The following is a 22,297-nucleotide window of genomic DNA, read 5'->3' as shown; positions in this document are numbered from 1 at the left end:
GGCTTTGACCAGTGGAACTCTCCACCCGGTTGTGTTAGTTCAGCCCATAGGAACACTTTGGAGCAACATCCGGGCCAGACCCACAGCAAGATCCCCTCCGTGTAGACCCGGCGCGTCCGTTTCCCCCCTCCAGGTGCCGGCGGCGCCGCCATCCGTGAGGGAGGGCACACCCCGGAGATGCGCGCCGCCTCTTTGGACATGGCACCACACCACCCTGCATGTATGAGGGCCCGGTGCAACGCTCCGGTGGTATTGCTATCCCCCCAGGGCCCCCGTCCCGCCTCTTCACACATGGCACCACACCGCCCCGCATGTATGAGGGCCCGGTTAGACGGGACGGTGTACCTGGGAGGTGGGGTAGCAACGCCGCTAGGTGTTGCTTTGGGCCCTCCTACGGTTGTGGAAGCGTGGTGGCTGGCGCAAGCACCCGGCACGCAGCTCCGGGGTGTGCCCCCCTCACCGGAGTCTCTGTGGGGCACGGCGGCAGCAACATCCGTGAGGGGGGCAATCGATATACCATCGGGGTATTTTTTGTTAGATAAGGCACATTTATGTTGTGAAAAAACAGGAAAAAGTAAATAATATAAATAAAAAATTAAAAAATTAAAAAAAAATAGCACACACGGCCACGGATCAATGACGTGGCAAAGGGCGGGGATCGATGACGTGGCAACATCCATGGGCCAGGCATATGCCGACGACCAGGCCGTCGGCATAGATTTGCCACCCCACGGACCGGCGAGCGGCGTGGATCGATGACGTGGCGGGCGACGCGGATCGAAGACATGGGGGCTATGTCGACGGCCGCCGTTAGCCCATCGGCGTAGACTGACGCCGTCAAAAGGCCGTTTCCGCCCGGCTAGCCGGGCCCACGTATTATGCCGACGGGCTCCTCTATGCCGACGACAACCATAGGCATATTTCTCACGACGCCGACGGCTGAGGTTTGCCGACGGGGGCCGTCGGCATAGATCGATATGCGCCGACGGCTTTTCTATGCTGACAGCCTGTTCTGGGTCGTCGGGATAGGCCTATCTATGCCGACGGGGGCCATCGGCATAGGTTCGGCCGTCGGCATCGCCAGTTATTCTGGTAGTGCTCCCCGTCTCACGGCCATAGCTTGTCTGCAGAAGTAAGTCAGTCAGTACAAGCATGAAGGGTTGGTCCGGTGCAGACTCATTGTTGTAACAATTAACACTATTATTATACCGAAGCCAGTGCACACATTGGCTGCAGCTCTCAGTGGTAGACATCAATCATCTATGATTCTCAAGCTATATGTCTCATGGTGTTCGTGAGGCCTTCAGTCCACATAATATGTTTCACTGACATTTAGCTTTTTGATTGAGGACTCTCTGATTCTCCAGCTACTTAATTTATGTACCTACTTAATTTGATTATCCAATGGCAGCAACAAGAAAAAAGCGGACACCTCATCTCACTTCTGTCGTCTTGCCCTACCACTCGAAGAGTCCGAGTGCCGCCGCCACCATGTAGCCTGGTGCCCTACCCCATCCCGGATTCCTCCCTCTCTGTCTCTCGTGCATGCTCATGCATGGGATGGGCTGCTCGGCCGCTCCCCGCAGGCTGCCATCCATCCTCCTTGGCATCGTGTCGTCAGCACCTTCACTAGGTATCAAGGGTTCCAAGATCCCAGTCTAATCCGACGTTGTTCGGTTAAGAGTCATGGTCACCTTTGCCTCTGGCACATCGGGCATCTCCGTGGCCATGGCCGCGCAGATCGTGTAGACCGCCGTCGATGGTGGCCTCTCTATCAATGGCGCACTGATTCCCCATGTATCTGCCGCATCTGAGGACCTCCTCTGGCAAGGACACAGGAGTCGGACTCATTGTTGAGGACACACGACCGCTGCCACAAGGTGAGAGCCGCCTTATCCGGTAAGGAGGTGGGCAACGTCGCAGCCATTCGTCACGAACCGACATGGATGCCGCTTCCGCTGTGTTGGCATGCCCCACCTGTATCAAAAACGAGCATCAGCTCTGCCGAGGTCAGGCTTTGTAAATTCCAATAAACTTTTTTCAATTAGACCGGCTTATTAGATTCCAACGGACATAGCATGAAGTACTGATGTACATCAGGTTTGTGGGCGACCAAGGTTTATATCTGCCGGATTTCTATAATCGCTTACCTGCAGACCTTGCGCTATATTTTACACCAGGCACGCAAGTTAGAAGTGGATGAGAATTTCTGCATGATCCTCGAATTCCTTGAGATTGCACTGACGTAGTCTTCATGATAATGAGGGAGAGAACATCCTTTAATTAATAGTAACAAGACATGATCATCAATTGTGAAAAATAGCAGGTGTAAGATATATATGCACCACTTTGCTAGATCCAATAAATCTATTGATTACTCATGCTGCTTCAATTGGGTTGTTACGAAAACATGAAAAGTACTTTAAAATGATTCTAAGTCATATGACACCCAATAAATATATTGATTAGTCATGCTGCTTCAGTTGGGCTGTTGTCGACGTTGACATTGAAAATTCTACTACCGCGGTTCGTACCCAAGTCTACATCAGATGATCAGATTACTAACTATCGTAGGTAATGCTCTTTCTTCCCAGTTTTCACTTTTCATTAGGGCCTTATATAAGGTTGATTGACCGGCGGTATGCTTGCTCTGGTCCAGAGAAAGAGGGTGAGCAGAGAATGATGATCGATTGCTGCTACTGCACTGTATATCTTGTGAATTGGCAAGTAGTACAGAGTACATACTGTATAATGTTTGCCTCAAAATAAAAGATTGTACAACCGATACAGTTTGTCATATATAAATTATGCTCTTTCGTGCTAAATTTTATTGCTGCTATTTGCAGATGAAGTGGATACTACCAGTGTGTTCCTGTACGATACTGTGGGCATACGATCAAGAAGAATGTCTCAGTGTGGTAATGATAGTGCGGGCATTTTTGTTGCTTACCACTAATCGTTGGGCTTCTCTATTAGCAAGAAGTCAATTTGTCAGTGGAGACATAGCTGCAAGGATGCGGTATTTCAACTTTGAGATTATTTAAGCTTTTGGATTTCAGATTATAGTTGCCGTCAGCAAACATGTATGCTCTTGTACTATTGTTTGTCAGTTATCTTTAATCTGTAGAACTTTGTAACTAAATTTGTTTGATATTCTGATTTGGACCATTGGATTTAGGGAGAACCCGCTTTGATTACTTTTCACCATTGGATTTATGTCATATCACCATAGGACCATACGAGAAGACCACCATGGAGACTAGGTCTCGTCACCCTCCTCTGACCCTCCTGCCTCAAGACCATCGCTTGTCTTATGCATCAACGTGTTAATATTTTTTTTGTTTCCGATTACATGGAGTGGCAAAGATGAATTTACAATGAAGTTTCACATTCATTTATTTATTTTATGCATACAATTAATAATGTTTTCAGTTTTATAACCCATGATAAGAACGGTCAAATTATAACCCACAATCGTATAAGAACCGGAACATACCTCTCTGATTCTGAATACATTTTGTTTCTTATTCATTAAATGCCAAAAGTCACATATTAATAGTTCCCGGTCAGTACGCCATGTCAGCTATCATGTTGAAAATTGTTAAGATTTTTGTTCGCACATTAATATGAAAATTACCTACACAAAGGTTGTCCAAATTTCTGTATAGAATGGTATGTCCTTTCTCGAGTGCCGCTCCTGGCCGCACCAGTGCGCCAAACCTAGATGCCAGAGGATGGGCCAAATCAAGCGGCTTGCCGCTGGCACTCGCGCGGTGCTGGCGGGGCACCCATACGTTGTTCTGACAGCGGTGCTGGGAGCTCGCGGCGGCGGCACCATGGTTGGTCGTGATGCCAGTCTGGTCGGTGTGGCTGCAGATGCGGCAGTCCCCTTCGGCTGCATGGGCAGCGACGAGGCAACCGAGAGATGTGTGTCCTTCTTCATGTGGCTTGGGGAGCGGCCTTGGGGCACCTCAATGAGATCCGGCAGGGACGGCTTGGCGGTTGGCGGTGCTCCGGCAGCTTCTCACGTGTGGATGCGGCGGGTAGTGATGCGGCTGGTGGCTCTTGGCTGCTTGCCACTCACTCCACCGGTGGTGCTACGGCTGCTGAGGGTTGCTCAGGCTTCGGCCCGGCAGCTCTGCTCGGCGGGATGGGGTGGGGTGTGGCGGCCCCCCTCCAGGCTTGGTGCGACGTATCTGGCCATCTTGCTAGCCCGACGTGGTTGTGGCATGGTGGAGGCTGTTGGAGTGGTGGCCCCGAATTTGGTGCTAGCGGCTTCGGCTGGGGGGTGGTGCGTGTGTCTAGACGTGGTGGGTCATGGGAACCCATGACCAGTTCGTTGTCGCCCTCGGTAGGATGGGGTTTCTTGGCTATGCCAGTGCGAGCAGTTGATGGTTGAGTATCTCCGGGAGAAATCCTATGCTCGGCCTTTGCCGGATCAGGCAACAGCGATGCCCGTGGGCGTCGTGCTCTTTCCTGGAAGCGTTGTTGTTGTGTGGTGCTCATCCCTATCCCCGTGGCCTTGGCTCCGGAGGGAAAGCTCAGATCCTCAAGATCGGCGATGAAGGCGCCTTCACGTCTTCTTCCTTCTTGGGGGCATCGTCTCAAAGCCGGCCACAACCCAGAGACTGGTGGATGGCGGCATCTTCGTTGCATGCTTTGAGGGATCTTTGCCGTGTAGTTTGTTAAGGTGGCCATTTCAGGGGCGATGGTGTCTGTTTGGCAATGATGGTGGAGTCCAGAACCCAGAACAAACGATGGCAAGAACTCCTGCGATTCACCTCAACCCAAATCTGGCATGGAGGATGGAGCTATCTTCTCCGTCAAATCCGGCCAACGGGGAAGCTCGCCCGCTTCGCCCTGGAAGCGATTGCCTCGAAGGAGGTGGTCGTTCGTCGTCCTGCCTGATGGAAGCGAATGCCGCCGTGGAGATGGATCTGACCGCCGTGGCGCTCGATTTGGCTGCGCAGGAGCTTGAAATCTTGAATCGGCTGCCAAGGATCTCGCCCCGCCATAGCCTTTGACCACCCCTGTAGCGATTCGCATCCGACGTCATCGGCGATGAGCGCGAGGTAAGGAGGAGTTGGTTGGGCGGAGGGAGCTAGAGGAGGCGGGTTCCACTATGCATCCAGGCTACTCCTTGTGGAACGCTGCACTTGTGGTTCACTCCGCCACCAATATCATCGACCGAGCTCGACCAAGGGCGTCCTCCATCCTTCCACAGAGCAGCGGCCAGCATGGCGGGGCGGCTTGCCGCCGCGCCGGATGGGAGCACCAACGCCAATGGCTCCGCGGCTCCCGACCGAGCGCGCGGCTTCTACCGCGACCGGATCCGGCTGGTCGCCGTGTCTGGAGGGCTGAAAAGTTCGGCTTTCTTCGACCACTCCCAGTCCAGTCAAAGCGGATCCAGCTACTCCAACCACTCCGGCGCGTCGAATTCTTATCCGTCCAACGACTCCGGTATCTCTGCTGCTGAACCGGACTTCGGCGCCCATGAGTTCACGGTGATCGCCATCCAAATGGTCAGTGACGGTTATGCCCAGCGCATGGTCCGAGAATTCGACGGCGGCGGCGGCATGGAGAATTGGTTCCTCGAGCTTGACGTGGGCTGGGTTCTCCAAATCCACAACAAGACTGGCTTATGTCAGCAGCTCCAGCTTCAAGCCGAATCGCCGTCATGGCTCCTCCAAGACTTGGTCCAGAGGTGGATTCGAGCTCTCATGGTAACAATCTCCAGTATGTCTGAGGTGCTCCGCAATGTTCAGACGTTATGCTCGCAAGGTTTGGCAAAGCAAGCATCTTGAAGATGCTCGCCTTTGTCGACGCCGTCATCTCAGTGCTCAAGGCGGGGAAGCTGCGGGCCGTGCTAGATATGTATATTTGTGTCTGCACCGCGTCCTACTCCTACATGTTCACTATGGATGTGTTCTATTCAGAACCAGAAGCCAAGAGCGTATTCAACGAGATAGGCCGCTCGTTGGGGACAGAAAGAAACAAGCTATGCGAGGCTATATCCACCACAATGGAGCAAGTCAGGGCACTCATGGAGGACGATGACTCGTGGGCTATCGAGTTTCCACAAGGAGGAGGTGGGGTTCACAGGAACACCCGGTTGATGGTGGGTTACATCGTGTCCATCACGGACACATTGGTGTCGACGCGCGACTTTGCACCAAGCCACAACACTGGAAATCTTCATGGCCTCATAGATGACACGATCAAATATTTGAATGATCTGCTTCAGAGAAAATCGGAGCTGTGCTTGGATCTAAGCCTGAGGTACCTATTCCTGCTAAACAATTCCTATTTCATAGCCACCAGGGACATTGTTCATGGAGACTCTGAACACCACCAGGGACTTGAACTTACACTTGAATACAAAAACCACATGGATAGTTATCTTGATGTTTCGTGGGCTCATGTGATCTCCTCCGTATCGAAACCGAATCCTTCTGGACCGCTGCGTCGCTGGTTGACCAACACCTCTTCGCTGGCTAAATTCGAGTCAGCGTTTCATAAAACCTACCATGCCCAGAAGTTCTGGAAGGTTCCAGACCCTCGGCTCAGAGATGCGCTACGAAGGGCTATCATCGAGAGAGTCATCTCAAGTTACAACGACCATCTGAAGAAGCATCCTGAGCTAGCGGAGCACGCTAGCCGCGGAAACAGCACTCCCGCGGTCTTGGAAGAGATGTTGGGACAGCTATTTGATGGCTGAGAACTTTAAGGCATCGAACAGAGTCACCAACTAATAAGAGGCCAGAGTTATGTTTCATCCAGAGCATTTGAAGTGAAGTTTTATTTTGGATTTGGGGGGTCTTATTTGACTTGTGATTCCATGTTAAGTACTCCCACATAGCTAAGTGTCATGTTTACTTTGGACATGGCGTTTTGGTGCCCAGGCTCAGATGCACATGATATCCTGTTCGTTGATTGTTGTATGGGGATTGGGGAAAACTAGTGTCAGATGGCAGGTCTGGTTCGTGGAAAATCAAGATACAGATTATATACAGTCATGAATAGTGCGCTACTGTGGGCCTTGCGCGTAGGGCGGGAGGCTGATTTGAACGATAGATTGACGGCGCCGTCTTCCCTGGGTTCTGAACTTCTGATCCATGGCACATGATCGTTCGCTTTTGTCTGAGCCTTCCCGTGGTATAGATGACGTGCAGACAAGTGGATTAGTATGACTGCACAAGCTTAAGGCGATTTGGTAGAGCGTAGTGGAAGATTGCCGGGGAGGTGGAACTCATCTGCCACCAGAGCGTTCGGTGCGACGACTTTGTGTGACGGCACATATGTAAAATCAGGGCTGACGATGGCGCAGGATGGCCCGGAGTTCTTGATGATCCAGTTGACAGGTGTGTTCTTTTCTTTTTTTTGCGGGAAGACAGGTGGGTTCTTCACAGAACTACTCTCAATCTCGCCCTCGAGAGGGGATTGTTTCTTGCGATGGATGACTGTTGTTACGCGCAGATTCCTATAATCTGCCACTTTATTAGTAATCCCAACTGAAGGTTTCACTAGACCGTGAGCATCCCAACAGAATTCAAGATTTTGATGGACAATACTCAATGACCTGAACTCTCGTCCCTTCACCTGAACTCCCCAATGATCACATTCGTGAATTCAGTTGAGATACTTCTGTTGAAGATGATTGACACTGGCCTTGCAGTCCCCTCAAAAAAGACACTCACCTTGCAGCCTTCGGTGCATGGCCGCATGTACAGAGCAATCAGGAGAAGAACGGGGATATAGAGAACAGAGCGAGGATTAGGATGCAGACAAATATGGTAAGAGATTGGGGTAATTGGCTGTTTGATATGGATCGACCAAGTTTTTTTTTTTTTTTTGAGAAGAGCCAGACGGACCAGGTGGGCTCATAAAAATCCCTGCACCGTAATACGGGCCGAGACGGCGATCCCCTCAACAGACAGCAATAAATAGGGAGGCGCCTTAAATGATTTAGCGATATACGCCTGGGATACAGCCGGGAAATACGCGAGGAGGCTCTAATCGCGAGGTGCACGGATGAGCGTGATAACAGGTCCATCTGAGCCCGAGATCAGAAACGAATTTTCGGTTTACTTTTCATTATTCAATATTTTATACTACACGCTTATTTTCATCTACTTCACTCAAACTTGAGCTTGCAGATGGCTAGGTCACTCAGATGAATAGGAAGCCCTGTGCATCTGAACTATGGGATGGGGAAATTTCATCATAAAATAGCTACATTTGCTCTACCTGTACTATTTTGTTTGGAAAATCATTTGCATTTCATATACATACATTTTTCTAATGTCTTTTAGGAAATACTATCAAAAACTGTTTAGTATTGTAGTTCTTGATAGTTTTCCTACAAATTTGGTCAAACTCTGCACTGTTTGACATCAGACGAAATTTATACACCTTCTCAAGCACTGTCTGACACTGGTTACACAGTACTGCAAGCGCAGTTCACACAGAAAAGTACCATGAGAAATCAACACTCAGTTTTGCCAACAAATTCATCAGACTCTGAAAGATGAGGTATACAAAGTTCAGACCAAACTCAGCAATTTATTTGCACATAAGGAGCCTGTATCAAGAATGAACTGAAGAATTTAGGGATCTCTCATAAGCATGGACATGGCCTGCAAATACCAAGCCCGACATGTACTTGACAAACCATTTCTCGGAAGCAGCCCTCCATATAATGTGCAGCATTGATGTTCATGTGGAGCATGGATGAGAACCAATTGGGGAGTGTATTTTGCTAACAATAACAAAAATACTTGTATCAGAATAGTCATAATAATCTACAAAAAGTGACTACACTAAAAATAGAACATCCAGCTGTTCAACCATATAGATGCTGCTAAAACATAATATAATGGTCAGAACATGCTGCCAGTATATAAAGAATAACTCTGCTAATCATTCAGCATAGCATCTCATAATGGTCAGGGTACAGGGTTCAGGATTATAGCAGAATTTCAAAGAAGCGACGTACCATGAAGGCATGAACAAACACGCTGTACTACGACCATACGGCCCACATTTCCCGTATCAAACAATGTCTTATACCCTAAAAGAAGGCGCCTTGGAGGAAAATAGTTCATTCAGGGGGCACATTGCAGGCACCTGAATTAATACTCCATGTGTACCATCTCAGTTCTTCCTGCTGCATTATGATTCAGTTGCACAGCTCAGAGAAAACATGGAGTTTCTATCAGCCTTGTTACCAGTACAGCAATTCAGAGTTCCAGACCCATTGACTAACTGAGGAAGCTGGGATGCAGAAAATTCATTAAGAGGGAACAACTGCGTAAGTAGTGATCCACACATGATCAGGTGGTCTTCCACTAGTGCAGTTCACAGAATATGGAATCCGTCTATGAAAATAGATAACTTTACAAAAAGGAAAACAATTGAACTACACATTTAACGCCCCTCTTCCATTGTCATAGTCATGCCATTAAGAGACATTTCCAGGTCATAGTCATGCCTTTGGTCTTCAACTTCATACTTCCGATGCCTAAAATATACAGGCTCCTTTGGAGTAGGAAGCGGGGCTGTTTCATTTTCTAGCATGAACACGGTGGATGACATGAGTGGACGAGCACTTGGATCGTCTTGAACACACAAGAGACCTAACTGAATACACCGCAGAACTTCATGAAGTGGACAGATCTCCGTAATGGACGAGTCCACCAATTCTCTTGCATTTCCATCTTTCCATAAGCTCCATGCCTAAGTCAATAAAATTATCAATTTAATATGATTTTTGGATTTGTTAAACTTTCGAGCATTTTAGTGAACTTACATAAGCTATAAGGCTTCGAAAGTCCATGACGAGATGGGATGAACTGATCTTTAACCCGCTTACAATCTCCAAGAGTAGAACACCAAAGCTATAGGTGTCAGACTTGACAGAAAAGGAACCTTCCATTGCATATTCAGGAGACATGTAACCGCTGTTTGAATCATTCAAAAAAAATTGAATTAGTTAAGTTGAAGAAAATTACCATCTTAAGCTTTACCTGGTGCATATATTACTTACTATGTCCCAACAACACGGACAGTGTTCACTTGTTGTTCATTTCCTCCAAAGATCCTTGCCATACCAAAATCTGATATTTTAGGGTTCATTTCCGCATCTAACAAGACATTGCTTGCTTTGAGATCTCTATGGATTATTGTTAGCCTTGAATCTTGATGGAGATAAAGAAGCCCTCTCGCTATCCCTTTAATTACCTTAAACCGGATCGGCCAGTCAAGCACAAAATTTCTTGTGGCATCTTGCAAGAAAAGTGCAAAGTTCAAAGCATTAACAACCATCACAAATTCAGTGATTCTAAGAATGATGAGACATGACCATGAGAGCAGAACATACCAAAAAGGAAGGCGTCTAAGCTTTTGTTAGGTAAGTATTCATATATCAATAACTTCTCATCTTCGTGAGTGCAGTAACCAAGAAGCCTAACTAAGTTTCTATGCTGCAATTTGGCAATCAGAACCACTTCATTTCTGAACTCGTCAGCCCCTTGACCAGAACTCTTACTTAGCCTTTTGACAGCAACTTCATAGCCACCTTGTGACCGTCCCTAAACAACACATCATTCTTCAATTGAACAAAAGATGGGAACTTTTTTGTATCGACGATGATCAGGTTAATTTTTTTTACCTTGTAAACTTTCCCGAAGCCACCTTTCCCGAGCATGTTGTAGTCTGAGAAATTGTCCGTTGCAGTAACAACATCTTCAAAGCAAATATATGGAAGTTCTATGGTTTCGTTCTCAAGTTCGATAGATTTGGAATTTTTCGACTGTTGTCGTGCATATTTATTCTTAATTTTCTTGATTCGTCGTTTGCCTACAGAAATAGCTTTGTATCAATATTGTTTCTTATGAATAACTCATGAATTGCATCCTGTAAAAGGGAGCAAATATTGTTTTTACCTCTTGACTTGCATATCCACACAAGGCTGACGCATGTGAGTATTAGAATACTAGCAATTATTATTGGGAGTACAATCTTCAATACATTACTCTCCTTGTCAACTGCAAAAAGCCAGAAATTTAGGAAGAGAATGATGCTTTCAAAATATAACATGCATTTTTTGCTGGTGTTGTGTTTGTCGTGATCACTGATCAGTACATCATCTTCCTAACCGCATCTAGCCATTTCTGGGAGCACAATCTTCGATACATTACTCTGTTTCTCAACTGCAGAAAGACAGAAATATAGTCCAGCAAGAGAATGATGCTTTCAAAATTTGATACACATTTCTTGCGATGTTGTGTTTGTCGTAATTATTGTGTCATCCCAAACCACATCTAGCATTCAAGATAGAAGGGATATGTCACGCCATACAAAAGCGCACAAGGAAAGATGTATACCTGTTGAGCTGGCTAGACGGAGGTACAGGTTCTCGCCATCACGAAACTTTCCCGTGTCGACAAGCTCCCCCAACCAAATCAAGCACCTTGACACGTCATCAGACGTGCTGCCATTTTGCAGGTTAGCATAAGCATACGCAGTGCAATTGCAACTACGGCTGCACTCTGCTCTGCATTGGTCGATGCCTCTGTTCCTGACATATACAAACTTATCGGGGATCTTCATACCTCTCAAGGTCAAGAAATTATCGCCACCATCACATTTCAGATCCTCCTTTCTCCGACACCCTCTGGAGAAGTTAACACCATCAGGCTCAAACCCACTGAGGCAGTTGCATTTCGGAACTGTTTCAGTGGCATCACAGTAGCCAAATGGTCCGCAATAGGCGTAGCGGTCACAGCTAGGACTTGGCTGCTCTGTGAAAACCTCCCATGTTGACGAGTTGCTGTTCCACGCCAGAAACCTGAACATGCCCGTGTAGTGCAGCACCATTCGCATGCTTGGCGAATCGTCAGAGACGGTGAATGTCATGTATAACTTATCCCCTCTGTAGACAATTCTTAGGGTCATGATGAAGCCAGCGCTACCTTGATATGAGGCAGTGACCAGTTCACCATTCCACGCAGACCTGCGCCAATACGGTCTCGTCCCATTCCAGATGACAACCTGGAGGTCCGAACTAGGGTCACCGCCCATGGAGTAGTCGCTGGTGGCTGGTTCATCAGGACCCCTCCAAGCAACAAGGCGAGTGTAGATATCATCATTTGCACTCAGTGGTAAAGGCATGCCGGGGAGGATGGTGTCGGTTGGGTGATGGAAGCTCTGCCATATGTCTGTGCCGTTTGGCATCCGGATGACCAAGTTTCCAGAGTCGAGCAGTATAGCAGCGTTTCCGGTGGTTCCGGATGTGAAGTTGTTCATGGTTGTCCAAAGAGCGCGGCCTTGGGAGTCAGACAAGATGAGGTCGGAGTTGTTGGTCAGAACCAGCTTCCCAGGAGAAGCGTTGGTGATTGGGTTGTCGCGGTTAGCAACCCACACATATGTAGGCTCAGGGATGTTGTTGTACCATATGCCGACATATGAGTCTGCAGTTGAGTTCTTTGGGTAGAAGAAGCCAAGAGCAAAGACACCATTGTCTGAGACGAGCTTGTCGCCGGCGGCGAGTGGCTTTGCGGGAGTAATTCGGTCGTCGGATTTGCAGAGACAAATCAGTGACAGGAGGACAAAAACTTGGAGGGGAGCCATACCTATTCAGCCTTCTCTCGCAGATGCCTCATGTCTCTGCTGTGAGGATCAAAGGCAAGGGATATTTTTAGAGGGAGAATGGCATGAAGATGCTTCGGAATCGATTGCTTGATCGGAGCCTTGGACGATCTAAGGCCACAAGGTAGTAGAGGAAAACGCTGCTCTGGCTTTTGTGTGGCTTTTGTTGAAATTAGCTCATCAGTCAATCACATTTGCAGGAGTCTCGGATGACCACACAATACAAGGTGCAAGAGTGAGTATTATTATTCAGCATTGGCTGCTGCTCTGGTCTCCGTGGGGAGGTTCGCACCAAGAAATATCTTCTAGCAGGCTATAGCCTTTTCGTTGTGTTGCGTACAGCAGGCAAACTTGCTCTTGGCGGCATACGAAAGCGTGGGCTAAGAAGTACTAGTAGTAGTAAAACTGCACAAGTAGTATTCTTACTGAAGAACAGGAAAGGGGATAATGGTAAGAAATTGGTTACCGTCAGGTGGAGCTCCGGCGGGGTGGCTCGCGGCGATGGTGTCGGCGGACGCCGACGGCGTAGGGGAGTGCGGCGCACCAAGCCGAGCGACTAGTATACCGGCGGTAAGCGTGGCGGGTCCATCGCTGCTGGCGACGGCGCGCGGCCGGGGGGGCAAGGGAAATCAGCGGAGAATGGACACGACGGCGCGATGATGTGAGGCACATGCAAGGGAAATCGCCGGGGAGGCACATGTAAGGCTGACAAGATAAAAGCGGCGGTGGCGTCAGTAGCTGGCTTAGCCACCGCCGGCGGCGGCACAAGCAGCGGCCACAGCGGGAGGCAGGGATGGGGCGCGACTCGCGTCAAGAGCTGCCAGAATGGGCCGGTCCAGCGGCGAACAAAGCATTCAGAGATTTATTTTTTCTTCCGTTTTTTTTTTTCACTTTTTTCTTCTTTTTTTCTAAAACTCACACCGAACTTTATTTAAACCTCCCAACCAGGGATTTCGTCCGCTACAACCTGTAAGATACAGTCTGGTGGAACATGCATCCACACCTTACAGAGATTACTAGAACATGAAGGCGTGCGTTGCTGCGCCCGTCCATCTTGGGAAAAGAAATATATAATCAAGATGGTTGAAACACATGATTCTATTTTAACAGTTCAAATTAGTAAGGTTTACCATTAGAAGTATATCTGTTTTTGAAGAATTAAACATTTTCAGTGTAAAAACCTATCTGAATGGTTATGCTAAACCATATCTTTCACATGAAATTCAATGGACAATAAGTTAGGAGCTGAATAAACAGAGTAATAGCAATTGTTACATTTTTGGTTTTACTCGATGACAGTCACAAATATAATGATTAAATTACATGTCAAGCACCTTGTGCAAAGCACAAACTAACACTGACGACTTGTTGTGGTGATTAAATTCGATCTTATTCAGACCAAAAACAACTACGGCCTTCCAGGTAGTTTTGTCTGCAACCATGGTTTTAAATAGCCGCAAGGCCAAAAACAACCATCTGTATACTTCACATCCATCACACATGATGCTACATGCCTTGACCACGGTATGTGAAATATGAACATACTTCTTAGCTGGACCATGATGTTTGAAACCTTGGATGGGAGACGCACAGTTACATTAATAGCAACGCATAAGAAAGGAGTCAAGAGAAATCAAACATATTACTATACTCCTGTTTTCCTTGTAAGATGTATATTATGTCTCTCCAAGACAACATGTTTGCCAGCAGTAGAGGGAGGGATATGGATAAAGGGAACTCTCAGGCTATAAAGGGAACATTCGTGTCTGCCAAAAGAGCATGTCGAAGAATGCTGAGAGTTCATGGGATATGCAATAAGTAGTTCAATACTCAATACAGCAGGGATATGTAGGAAACAAATGAAGAAGACTGTGTTACCTTTCTGGTAGCAACATAATAGTTATTCTCCTGAAAATAGAAATGGTAATCCGCTAAATTACTTTGTTAAACACATAACCATAGATTACACACATTATAGGAAAGACATGTTTTTTTATCTAAGTACCCTTGGCCATCTCACATTGAGAAGAAAAGCAAAAACATTGCATGAGAGAACTAAAATATGCTTCGGTGTTGTGTCTGCCACTCTGCCAAACACTCACGGTGCAAGTGTTGATAGTATATATCCCTATGCTCTTTCCAGCTACTCTGATTACTCCTGATGAGACAAACACGTACCATGGCCATGCTGCCAAAAAAAGAAAAAGAAAGCTAGTATCAGGAGCATTAGCATCTATTCTTCGTAGTCTGGTGAAATTATATATACATTGATAGTTGGAGATTAAAGAGCAACGCAAAAAAAAACTAAAAAAAACTCATATCTTGCCGGACGCCTGACATGCCGTGTCATGACCATGGACCCAGATTTGTGCCATGCATAATTCATCTTCATCCTGGCACGACTCACCGATACTTGCATTCTTCCCTTCTTCTTTGTCCCTTAGCTTTGATATTATCTTTCCTAATAACAATAATATAGAGATTCCATGGTTTTGATGCTGTGATTTTCTTAAACATAAAGATACTTATGTGCCAAAAGATAACAAATATCGTACATTTCTAGAAAGCTGGGTACATGAAAAAATTAATCATTCATCACTAAGCAGGTGAATAAAATTCCCGAGAGAATTGAGCATAATCATCAGATAAATATGTTCAATGGGTATTGTCGATCAGGTTACTTACAGGTTCTGCAGAGGGGGTAGTGTAGCAGGGATATAGTACTGTACACTGCTCCCCTACTCCCACCTCCCCATGTAAGAGAGAGAGAGAAAGTTTTTCATCAAATGTGCTAGGTTTGGTGCGGACATGAAGGTGAAGGGAAAGGAGTTGAGAAGTTGAGAATGCGCGTCCACGGAGGCTACCTCCGAATCTGGATCCCGCTGCACACACAACGGGCGAAATGGTAGGAGAAGACAGCCACGGCAGTTGATGCATGCAGATCGCAGCGCCATCTTCCATGGATCCAGAGAGACAGACATTTCTCCTCTTGCGTTCTTGTGCCGCCACCACATCCTTCCCACGTCTTGTGATTCGTGCTGCTGCCACACCGTACAGGATGCAGCCACGAGCAGAGAGCATCGAAGGTCGGCTACTGGAAAGGCATGGTCGTGACAGTGGTGACTGGGAAGGAGCAGCTAGCAGAAGGTCATGGCGGAGGCGACGGCGACGGAGACGGCAACACCTAGGGTTAGCTCGATGCTGAAGGAGATTAATAGTACGCAATTGTAGGTGACCTGCTGGACTGGACCTGGGCCTTGGCCCGCTTATGGACGAAAATCGTAGCTCATTCTGCGGAGCAGTGGCCCGCTAAACGGTGAGTGAAGTGCGCGAGCGACCTAGGACGACCAGAGCTGATCTGGATGGTGCGTGTCCCGGTTCTTGAGGCCAGGGGCTGCCGGGCCTCGTGGAGGCATTGGTCCCGGTTCGTCTGGCCCCTTTGGTCCCGGTGGGTGGGACGAACCGGGACCAATGGGCCTCGCTCCTAGCCCATCACCATTGGTCCCGGTTTGTGGCATGAACCGGGACGAAAGGGTGACCTTTAGTCTCGGTTCATGCCACGAACCGGGACCAATGAGTTTCCTATATATACCCCTCGCCCGCGAGCAGAGCACTCCACTGCTTTGTTTTTCCTGGCCGGTGAGGAGAGAGCTTTGTGGTGCTCTAGCTCACCTCCTATGCACACAGGTGTTCGATGGAATGCCCGAGCCACACTACTTAAGCTTTCTCCTCTCCAAGCTTGAGCTCCAAGCTCCATTTTCCTCAATATTTGTTTAGGTTTAGCGGTCTGTCACGTCCCGTCCCCATCTTCACCGCCGTTGATCGCCCGCGCCGATCTCGTCACCGGCACCACCGTGGTGAGCCTCTTGTTCTTATCTTCTTTCTGAAAGGAAAAAATTCTTACTTGTATGTTTATATAGATACGTGCATAATTTTCTTACTTTTATTATTGCTTCTTATTATTTAGTGTGTTGGTTTTGGTATTCGCCCCCATCGACCCTTGTCCTGTATATGATTCGGATGTGGTATATATTATCTTTATAACTATTTGGTTCATTTATTGTTTATGACAATTATGCCAACCAACGTGACATAGATTTTATTTATCTAGGAGGTATGTGAACCGGAAATTCCAACCGACCCTATTGTCGAGAGGTTAAATTTAGTTGAAGAAGAAAACAATTTCTTGAAGGAAAAACTAAAAAAAATTGAGGAGGAGAAGATGATATGGAGTTGCATGTTGCGGATGTCGTCGATGATCACAAGATCAAGATGGATGCAATGCGCTTGAAGATTAAAAAGATTAGAAAATATGCCATTCATACCGAGGCTTGGTATCATTATGCTGTTGGATCAATTGTTACCTTGGTTGCGATTATGATCGCATTTGTTTTCGCATTGAAATGTTTTACATAGTTTCAATGTATGGTTTAATTAATTAGATGCTCTGGAGAGCTATATGTTGTTAGATGAGAACTATGTATGTACTTTGGTTTTAATGTGATGATGAACTTCTATTAATTTGGTCACTTACTTATCTATTCATGATGTTCTGTAATGGTTTTTGACACACTTAATTATATATAATGCACGCAGATGAACCAGCAATGGATGTATGATGACAAACACACCTCCGAGTACATTAAGGGCGTGCATGATTTTCTCGAAGTGGCTGAGGCAAACAAGCAGAATGGTTTTATGTGTTGTCCATGCCCTATATGTGGGAATACGAAGTCTTACTCTGACTCAAAAATTATTCACACCCACCTGCTTTATAAGGGTTTCATGCCACACTATAATGTTTGGACCAAGCACGGAGAAATAGGGGTTATGATGGAAGACATCGAAGAAGAAGAGGACGATGAGAACTATGTGCCCCCCGAATACGGTGATGCTGCAACGGGGGAAGCTCTTGAAAATCAAGAGGAACCAGACGATGTGCCCCATGATGATCTCCGCGGGGTCATTGTTGATGCAAGGAGTTAGTGTGAAAGTAAAAAGGAGAAGGTGAAGTTCGATCGCATGCTAGAGGATCACAAAAAAGGTTTGTACCCCAATTGCGAAGATGGTAACACAAAGCTCGGTACCGTAGTGGAATTGCTGCAGTGGAAGGCAGAGAATGTTGTGCCTGACAAAGGATTTGAGAAGCTACTGAAAATATTGAAGAAGAAGCTTCCAAAGGATAACGAATTGCCCGACAGTAGGTATGCAGCAAAGAAGGTTGTTTGCCCTCTAGGATTGGAGGTGCGGCAGATACATGCATACCCTAAAGACTGCATCCTATACATTGGAGTTACAATTCAATTTTGTTAAGTTATTTTACTCTGCTTCGACATAAGATAGATGGAATCACGCTCTGTAGGATTTGAACCTATGACATCGGGTTTTGGAGACCCGCGTTCTACCGAACTGAACTAAGAGCGCTTTCATTCATTCAAAAAGAAAATCTTTTTCTATTCCTAATGTATCTCACGTACGTATAGTCTCCACAAATTTAAGTTATACCCACTTTACTTTAATTGATCTCGTCGCTACTGCATATAAAGAAGAAAGAAGTAATAGGTAGGGATGACAGGATTTGAACCTGTGACATTTTGTACCCAAAACAAACGCGCTACCAAGCTGCGCTACATCCCTTTTCCAAATTAAATTATTGTACAATGCCATTGTACACAATTCCTGTCTTCTTTTCCACATCATAATTTTCTTCTTCTTTCTATTTTCTTCTTCTTTCTTTCTCTATCTATATATAGAACCTTCGTGTCATTTCTTCTTTTTTGTCTCATATAATTAAGGAATTATATACATATAAAATCCAATATAATTTCGCCTATAAAAGAAGGATTACTTTTCCTTGGTAATATATAGGCATCTGCTGAGCAGAACCAATTACCAGATCCTACTTCTAAGCTCTATGCTCTACTTCGGCCTTGCTCTCACTTATGGGTAGGAAGGACAATAAGCAGGAATTCATGTTGGCTAACTATTCTATCCAGGCGGAAGTTGTTTTCATAGGAAAGACGGAAGGTTTTGCGCGTTGGTTGTATCGAATTTCCCTTTCTAATAGCATGCACAAATAGATAAGAAAGTTACGGGATTAGCACGATATAATATAAATCCAAATAGGATTAAGAAAGAGGTAAATTGTGTCTAAATAATTAGACAACTAGGAATACTAATAATCTTCTCCTATCCTACTTTTTGATTCATTTAGTTCTTCAATTAACTCAAAGTGCTTTCTTTTTCTTTAAAGAATTCTGCCTTCCTTAAAATATCTGGTGCATATGAGGATTTGAACGCATGCCCGGTATGCGGTGCATTGCGGTATAAGATCAGAGGAGATTACCCTGGTGATGTTGACGGCGAGCGCCCCCGGAAGAGGGTTCCTGCCAAGGTGATGTGGTATGCTCCTATAATACCACGGTTGAAATGCCTGTTCAGAAACAAAGAGCATGCCAAGTCGATGCGATGGCACAGAGATGGCCATAAGAAAGACGGGAAGTTGAGAGCACCCGCTGACGGGTCGCAGTGGAGAAAAATCGAGAGAAAGTACTGGGAGGAGTTTGCAGGTGACGCAAGGAACGTATGGTTTGGCTTAAGTGCGGATGGCATTAATCCTTTCGGGGAGCAGAGTGGCAATCACAGCACCTGGCTCATGACTCTATGTATCTATAACCTTCCTCCTTGGCTGTGCATGAAGAGGAAGTTCATTATGATGCCAGTTCTCATCCAAGGCCCTAAGCAACCCGACAACGACATTGATGTGTACCTAAGGCCATTAGTTGAAGAACTTTTACAGCTGTGGATTGGAAAAGGTGTACGTGCGTGGGATGAGCACAAACAGGAGGAATTTGACCTGCATGCATTGCTGTTTGTCACCATCAATGATTGGCCTGCTCTCGTAACCTTTCAGGACAGACAAACAAGAGATACCACGCATGCACGCACTATTTAGATGACACGCAAAGTATATACCTGGACAAATGCAGGAAGAATGTTTACCTGGGGCATCGTCAATTCCTTCCGACCAACCATCAATGTCGAAAGAAAGGCAAGCACTTCAAAGGCGAGGCAGATCACTGGAAGAAGCCCGCCATGCATACCAGTGATCACGTACTTGCTATGGTCAATGATTTAAAATTAATCTTTGGAAAGGGTCCCGACGGACTATCTGTTCCGAATGACGCTGAGGGACACGCACCCATGTGGAAGAAGAAATCTATATTTTGGGACCTACCCTACTGGAAAGACCTAGAGGTCCGCTCTTCAATCGACGTGATGCACGTGAGGAAGAACCTTTGCGTGAACCTGCTATGCTTCTTGGGCGTGTATGGGAAGACAAAAGATACAGCGGAGGCACGGGAGGACCTGCAACATTTGCACGGAAAAGACGGCATGCCTCCAAAGCAGTATGAAGGTCCTGCCAGCTACGCTCTTACCAAAGAAGAGAAGGAAATCTTCTTTGAATGTCTGCTCAGTATGAAGGTCCCATATGGCTACTCGTCGAATATAAAGGGAATAATAAATATGGCAGAGAAAAAGTTCCAGAACCTAAAGTCTCATGACTGCCACGTGATTATGACGCAACTGCTTCCGGTTGCATTGAGGGGGCTTCTACCGGAAAACGTTCGATTAGCCATTATGAAGCTATGTTCATTCCTCAATGCAATCTCTCAGAAGGTGATCGATCCAGAAATCCTTCCAAGGTTAAGGAGTGATGTGGCGCAATGTCTTGTCAGTTTCGAGCTGGTGTTCTCACCATCCTTCTTCAGTATCATGACGCACGTCCTAGTTCATCTAGTCAATGAGATTGTCGTTCCGGGCCCTGTATTTCTACACAATATGTTCTCCTTTGAGAAGATCATGGGAGTCCTAAAGAAATATGTCCATAACCACGCTAGGCCAGAAGGAAGCATCTCCATGGGCCATCAAACAGAGGATGTCATTGGGTTTTGTGTTGACTTCATTCCTGACCTTAAGAAGATAGGTGTCCCTCAATCGTGGTATGAGGGGAGACTGGGTGGAAAAGGCACGCTAGGAGGGGACTCAATAGTATGTAGGGACGGGCATTCTTGGTCTCAAGCACACTACACGGTTCTACAAAATTCTACCTTAGTGACCCCGTATGTTGATGAACACAAGAACATTCTGCGCTCCAAACACCCGGACCAGTGTGAGGACTCGATTACATGTGAACACATCAGGAGTTTCGGCAGTTGGTTCCAAACACGTCTCAGGTGTGAGAACACTATTTCTGATGACCTGTACTCGTTGGCGAGGGAACCATCTTCGACTGTAATGACCTACAAAGGGTATGAGATAAATGGGAATACATTTTACACGATAGCCCAAGATCAAAAGAGCACCAACCAAAACAATGGTGTCCACTTTGATGCAGATAATAACCAAGAGGGGAAAGGACACATATTATGGTTACATAGTGGACATATGGGAACTTGACTATGGAAATGATATTAAGGTCCCTTTGTTTAAGTGCAAATGGGTCAATCTGTCAGGAGGCGGGGTACAGGTAGACCCACAGTACGGAATAACATCAGTGCATCTGAACAATCTGGGGTACACAGACGAGCCATTCATCCTAGCCAATGATGTGGTGCAGGTTTTCTATGTGAAGGACATGTCTACCAAACCAAGAAAAAGAAAAGATAAGGAAGCGGATACATCATACGATGAGCCAAAGCGCCACATAGTTCTTTCAAGAAAAAGAGACATCGTGGGATTGGAGGGCAAGACAGACGTGTCTGAAGATTATGAAAAATTTCATGAAATTCCTCCCTTCAAAGTCAAGGCTGACCCAAGCATCATGTTAAATGATGAAGATTATCCATGGTTACAGCGCAATAAGCAAAGAACACAAGCAAAAAAAAGTGAAGACTTTCTATCAACAACTATTAATGATGATGCCTTTGATGTAGAATATCACTGCAGTTACATTTGAACAAATGAAATCCCTTTGTAACAGATGAGTTTTCGTCTGAAACCCTGATACTTCCAAAGAGATTGTCTGTTTTGTACACGAAGTGCATCCAGTTTTTGTCGTAACCCTCTCAACTTTTTAGCACATGCTATGTGGGTGAAATGATGATACCATGCCAACTTTCAACCTTTTCAGAGTTCATTTGTAGTGCTTTTCAATTTAAGGGTCATTTAGCTCAAAAAAATCAATACATGCATGAAAAATACCAAATGAAGTCAGAGAGGGTTGAAAATTGATGATGTGGCTTTGAATGGTGCATTTTGAACACACAAAAATTCTGGAGTTCAAATAAGTTCAAAAAAACGGAATCCCTTTGTAACAGATGAGTTTCCATCCGAAACCCTGATACTTCGAAAGAGATTGTCCATTTTGCACACGAAGTGCATCCAGTTTTTGTCGTAACCCTCTCAACTTTTTAGCACATGCTATGTGGGTGAAATGATGATACCTTGCCAACTTTCAACCTTTTCAGAGTTCATTTGTAGTGCTTTTCAATTTAAGGGTCATTTAGCTCAAAAAAATCAATACATGCATGAAAAATACCAAATGAAGTCAGAGAGGGTTGAAAATTGATGATGTGGCTTTGAATGGTGCATTTTGAACACACAAAAATTCTGGAGTTCAAATAAGTTCAAAAAACGGAATCCCTTT

At 46.0% G+C, this 22,297-nt stretch overlaps 1 protein-coding gene, 2 non-coding genes and 1 pseudogene across 3 annotated transcripts; 1 reads left to right on the top strand and 3 right to left on the bottom strand.

Annotated features, from left to right (window-relative positions):
* Positions 1 to 5,237: 5,237 nt before the first annotated feature.
* On the top strand, positions 5,238 to 6,639 carry LOC119361386 (annotated as a pseudogene).
* A 2,352-nt stretch (positions 6,640 to 8,991) lies between these two features.
* LOC119366232 (G-type lectin S-receptor-like serine/threonine-protein kinase B120) lies at positions 8,992 to 13,425 on the bottom strand. The gene is made up of 7 exons (XM_037631925.1): positions 11,385 to 13,425; positions 10,944 to 11,045; positions 10,670 to 10,857; positions 10,379 to 10,589; positions 10,046 to 10,283; positions 9,809 to 9,959; positions 8,992 to 9,735 (listed from the first exon to the last, which is right to left on the bottom strand). The coding sequence occupies exons 1-7, from the start codon at positions 12,628 to 12,630 to the stop codon at positions 9,427 to 9,429; spliced, it is 2,445 nt and encodes an 814-aa protein (XP_037487822.1). The 5' UTR covers positions 12,631 to 13,425; the 3' UTR covers positions 8,992 to 9,426.
* Positions 13,426 to 17,998: 4,573 nt separating this feature from the next.
* On the bottom strand, positions 17,999 to 18,072 carry TRNAW-CCA. The gene has a single exon. It is a non-coding gene; the product is annotated as a tRNA-Trp (tRNA).
* A 139-nt stretch (positions 18,073 to 18,211) lies between these two features.
* TRNAP-UGG lies at positions 18,212 to 18,285 on the bottom strand. Its single transcript has one exon. It is a non-coding gene; the product is annotated as a tRNA-Pro (tRNA).
* Between the last annotated feature and the right edge of the window lie 4,012 nt (positions 18,286 to 22,297).

Source organism: Triticum dicoccoides, chromosome 2B (genome assembly GCF_002162155.2).
Source record: "Triticum dicoccoides isolate Atlit2015 ecotype Zavitan chromosome 2B, WEW_v2.0, whole genome shotgun sequence".
NCBI classification, from domain to species: domain Eukaryota; kingdom Viridiplantae; phylum Streptophyta; class Magnoliopsida; order Poales; family Poaceae; genus Triticum; species Triticum dicoccoides.
Note: the sequence above shows the minus strand (reverse complement) of the source record. Positions and strands in the feature narration are given on the sequence as shown.

What these genes read in the sequence shown, in the direction of transcription:
- LOC119366232 (XM_037631925.1), bottom strand. Translation starts at nt 12,630, where the DNA reads ATGGCTCCCCTCCAAGTTTTTGTCCTCCTGTCACTGATTTGTCTCTGC. An exon ending in GCTTCGGGAAAGTTTACAAG is followed by an intron (nt 10,590 to 10,669) that starts GTAAAAAAAATT and finishes TGTGTTGTTTAG; the next exon opens with GGACGGTCACAAGGTGGCTA. An exon ending in TTCGAAGCCTTATAGCTTAT is followed by an intron (nt 9,736 to 9,808) that starts GTAAGTTCACTA and finishes TTATTGACTTAG; the next exon opens with GCATGGAGCTTATGGAAAGA.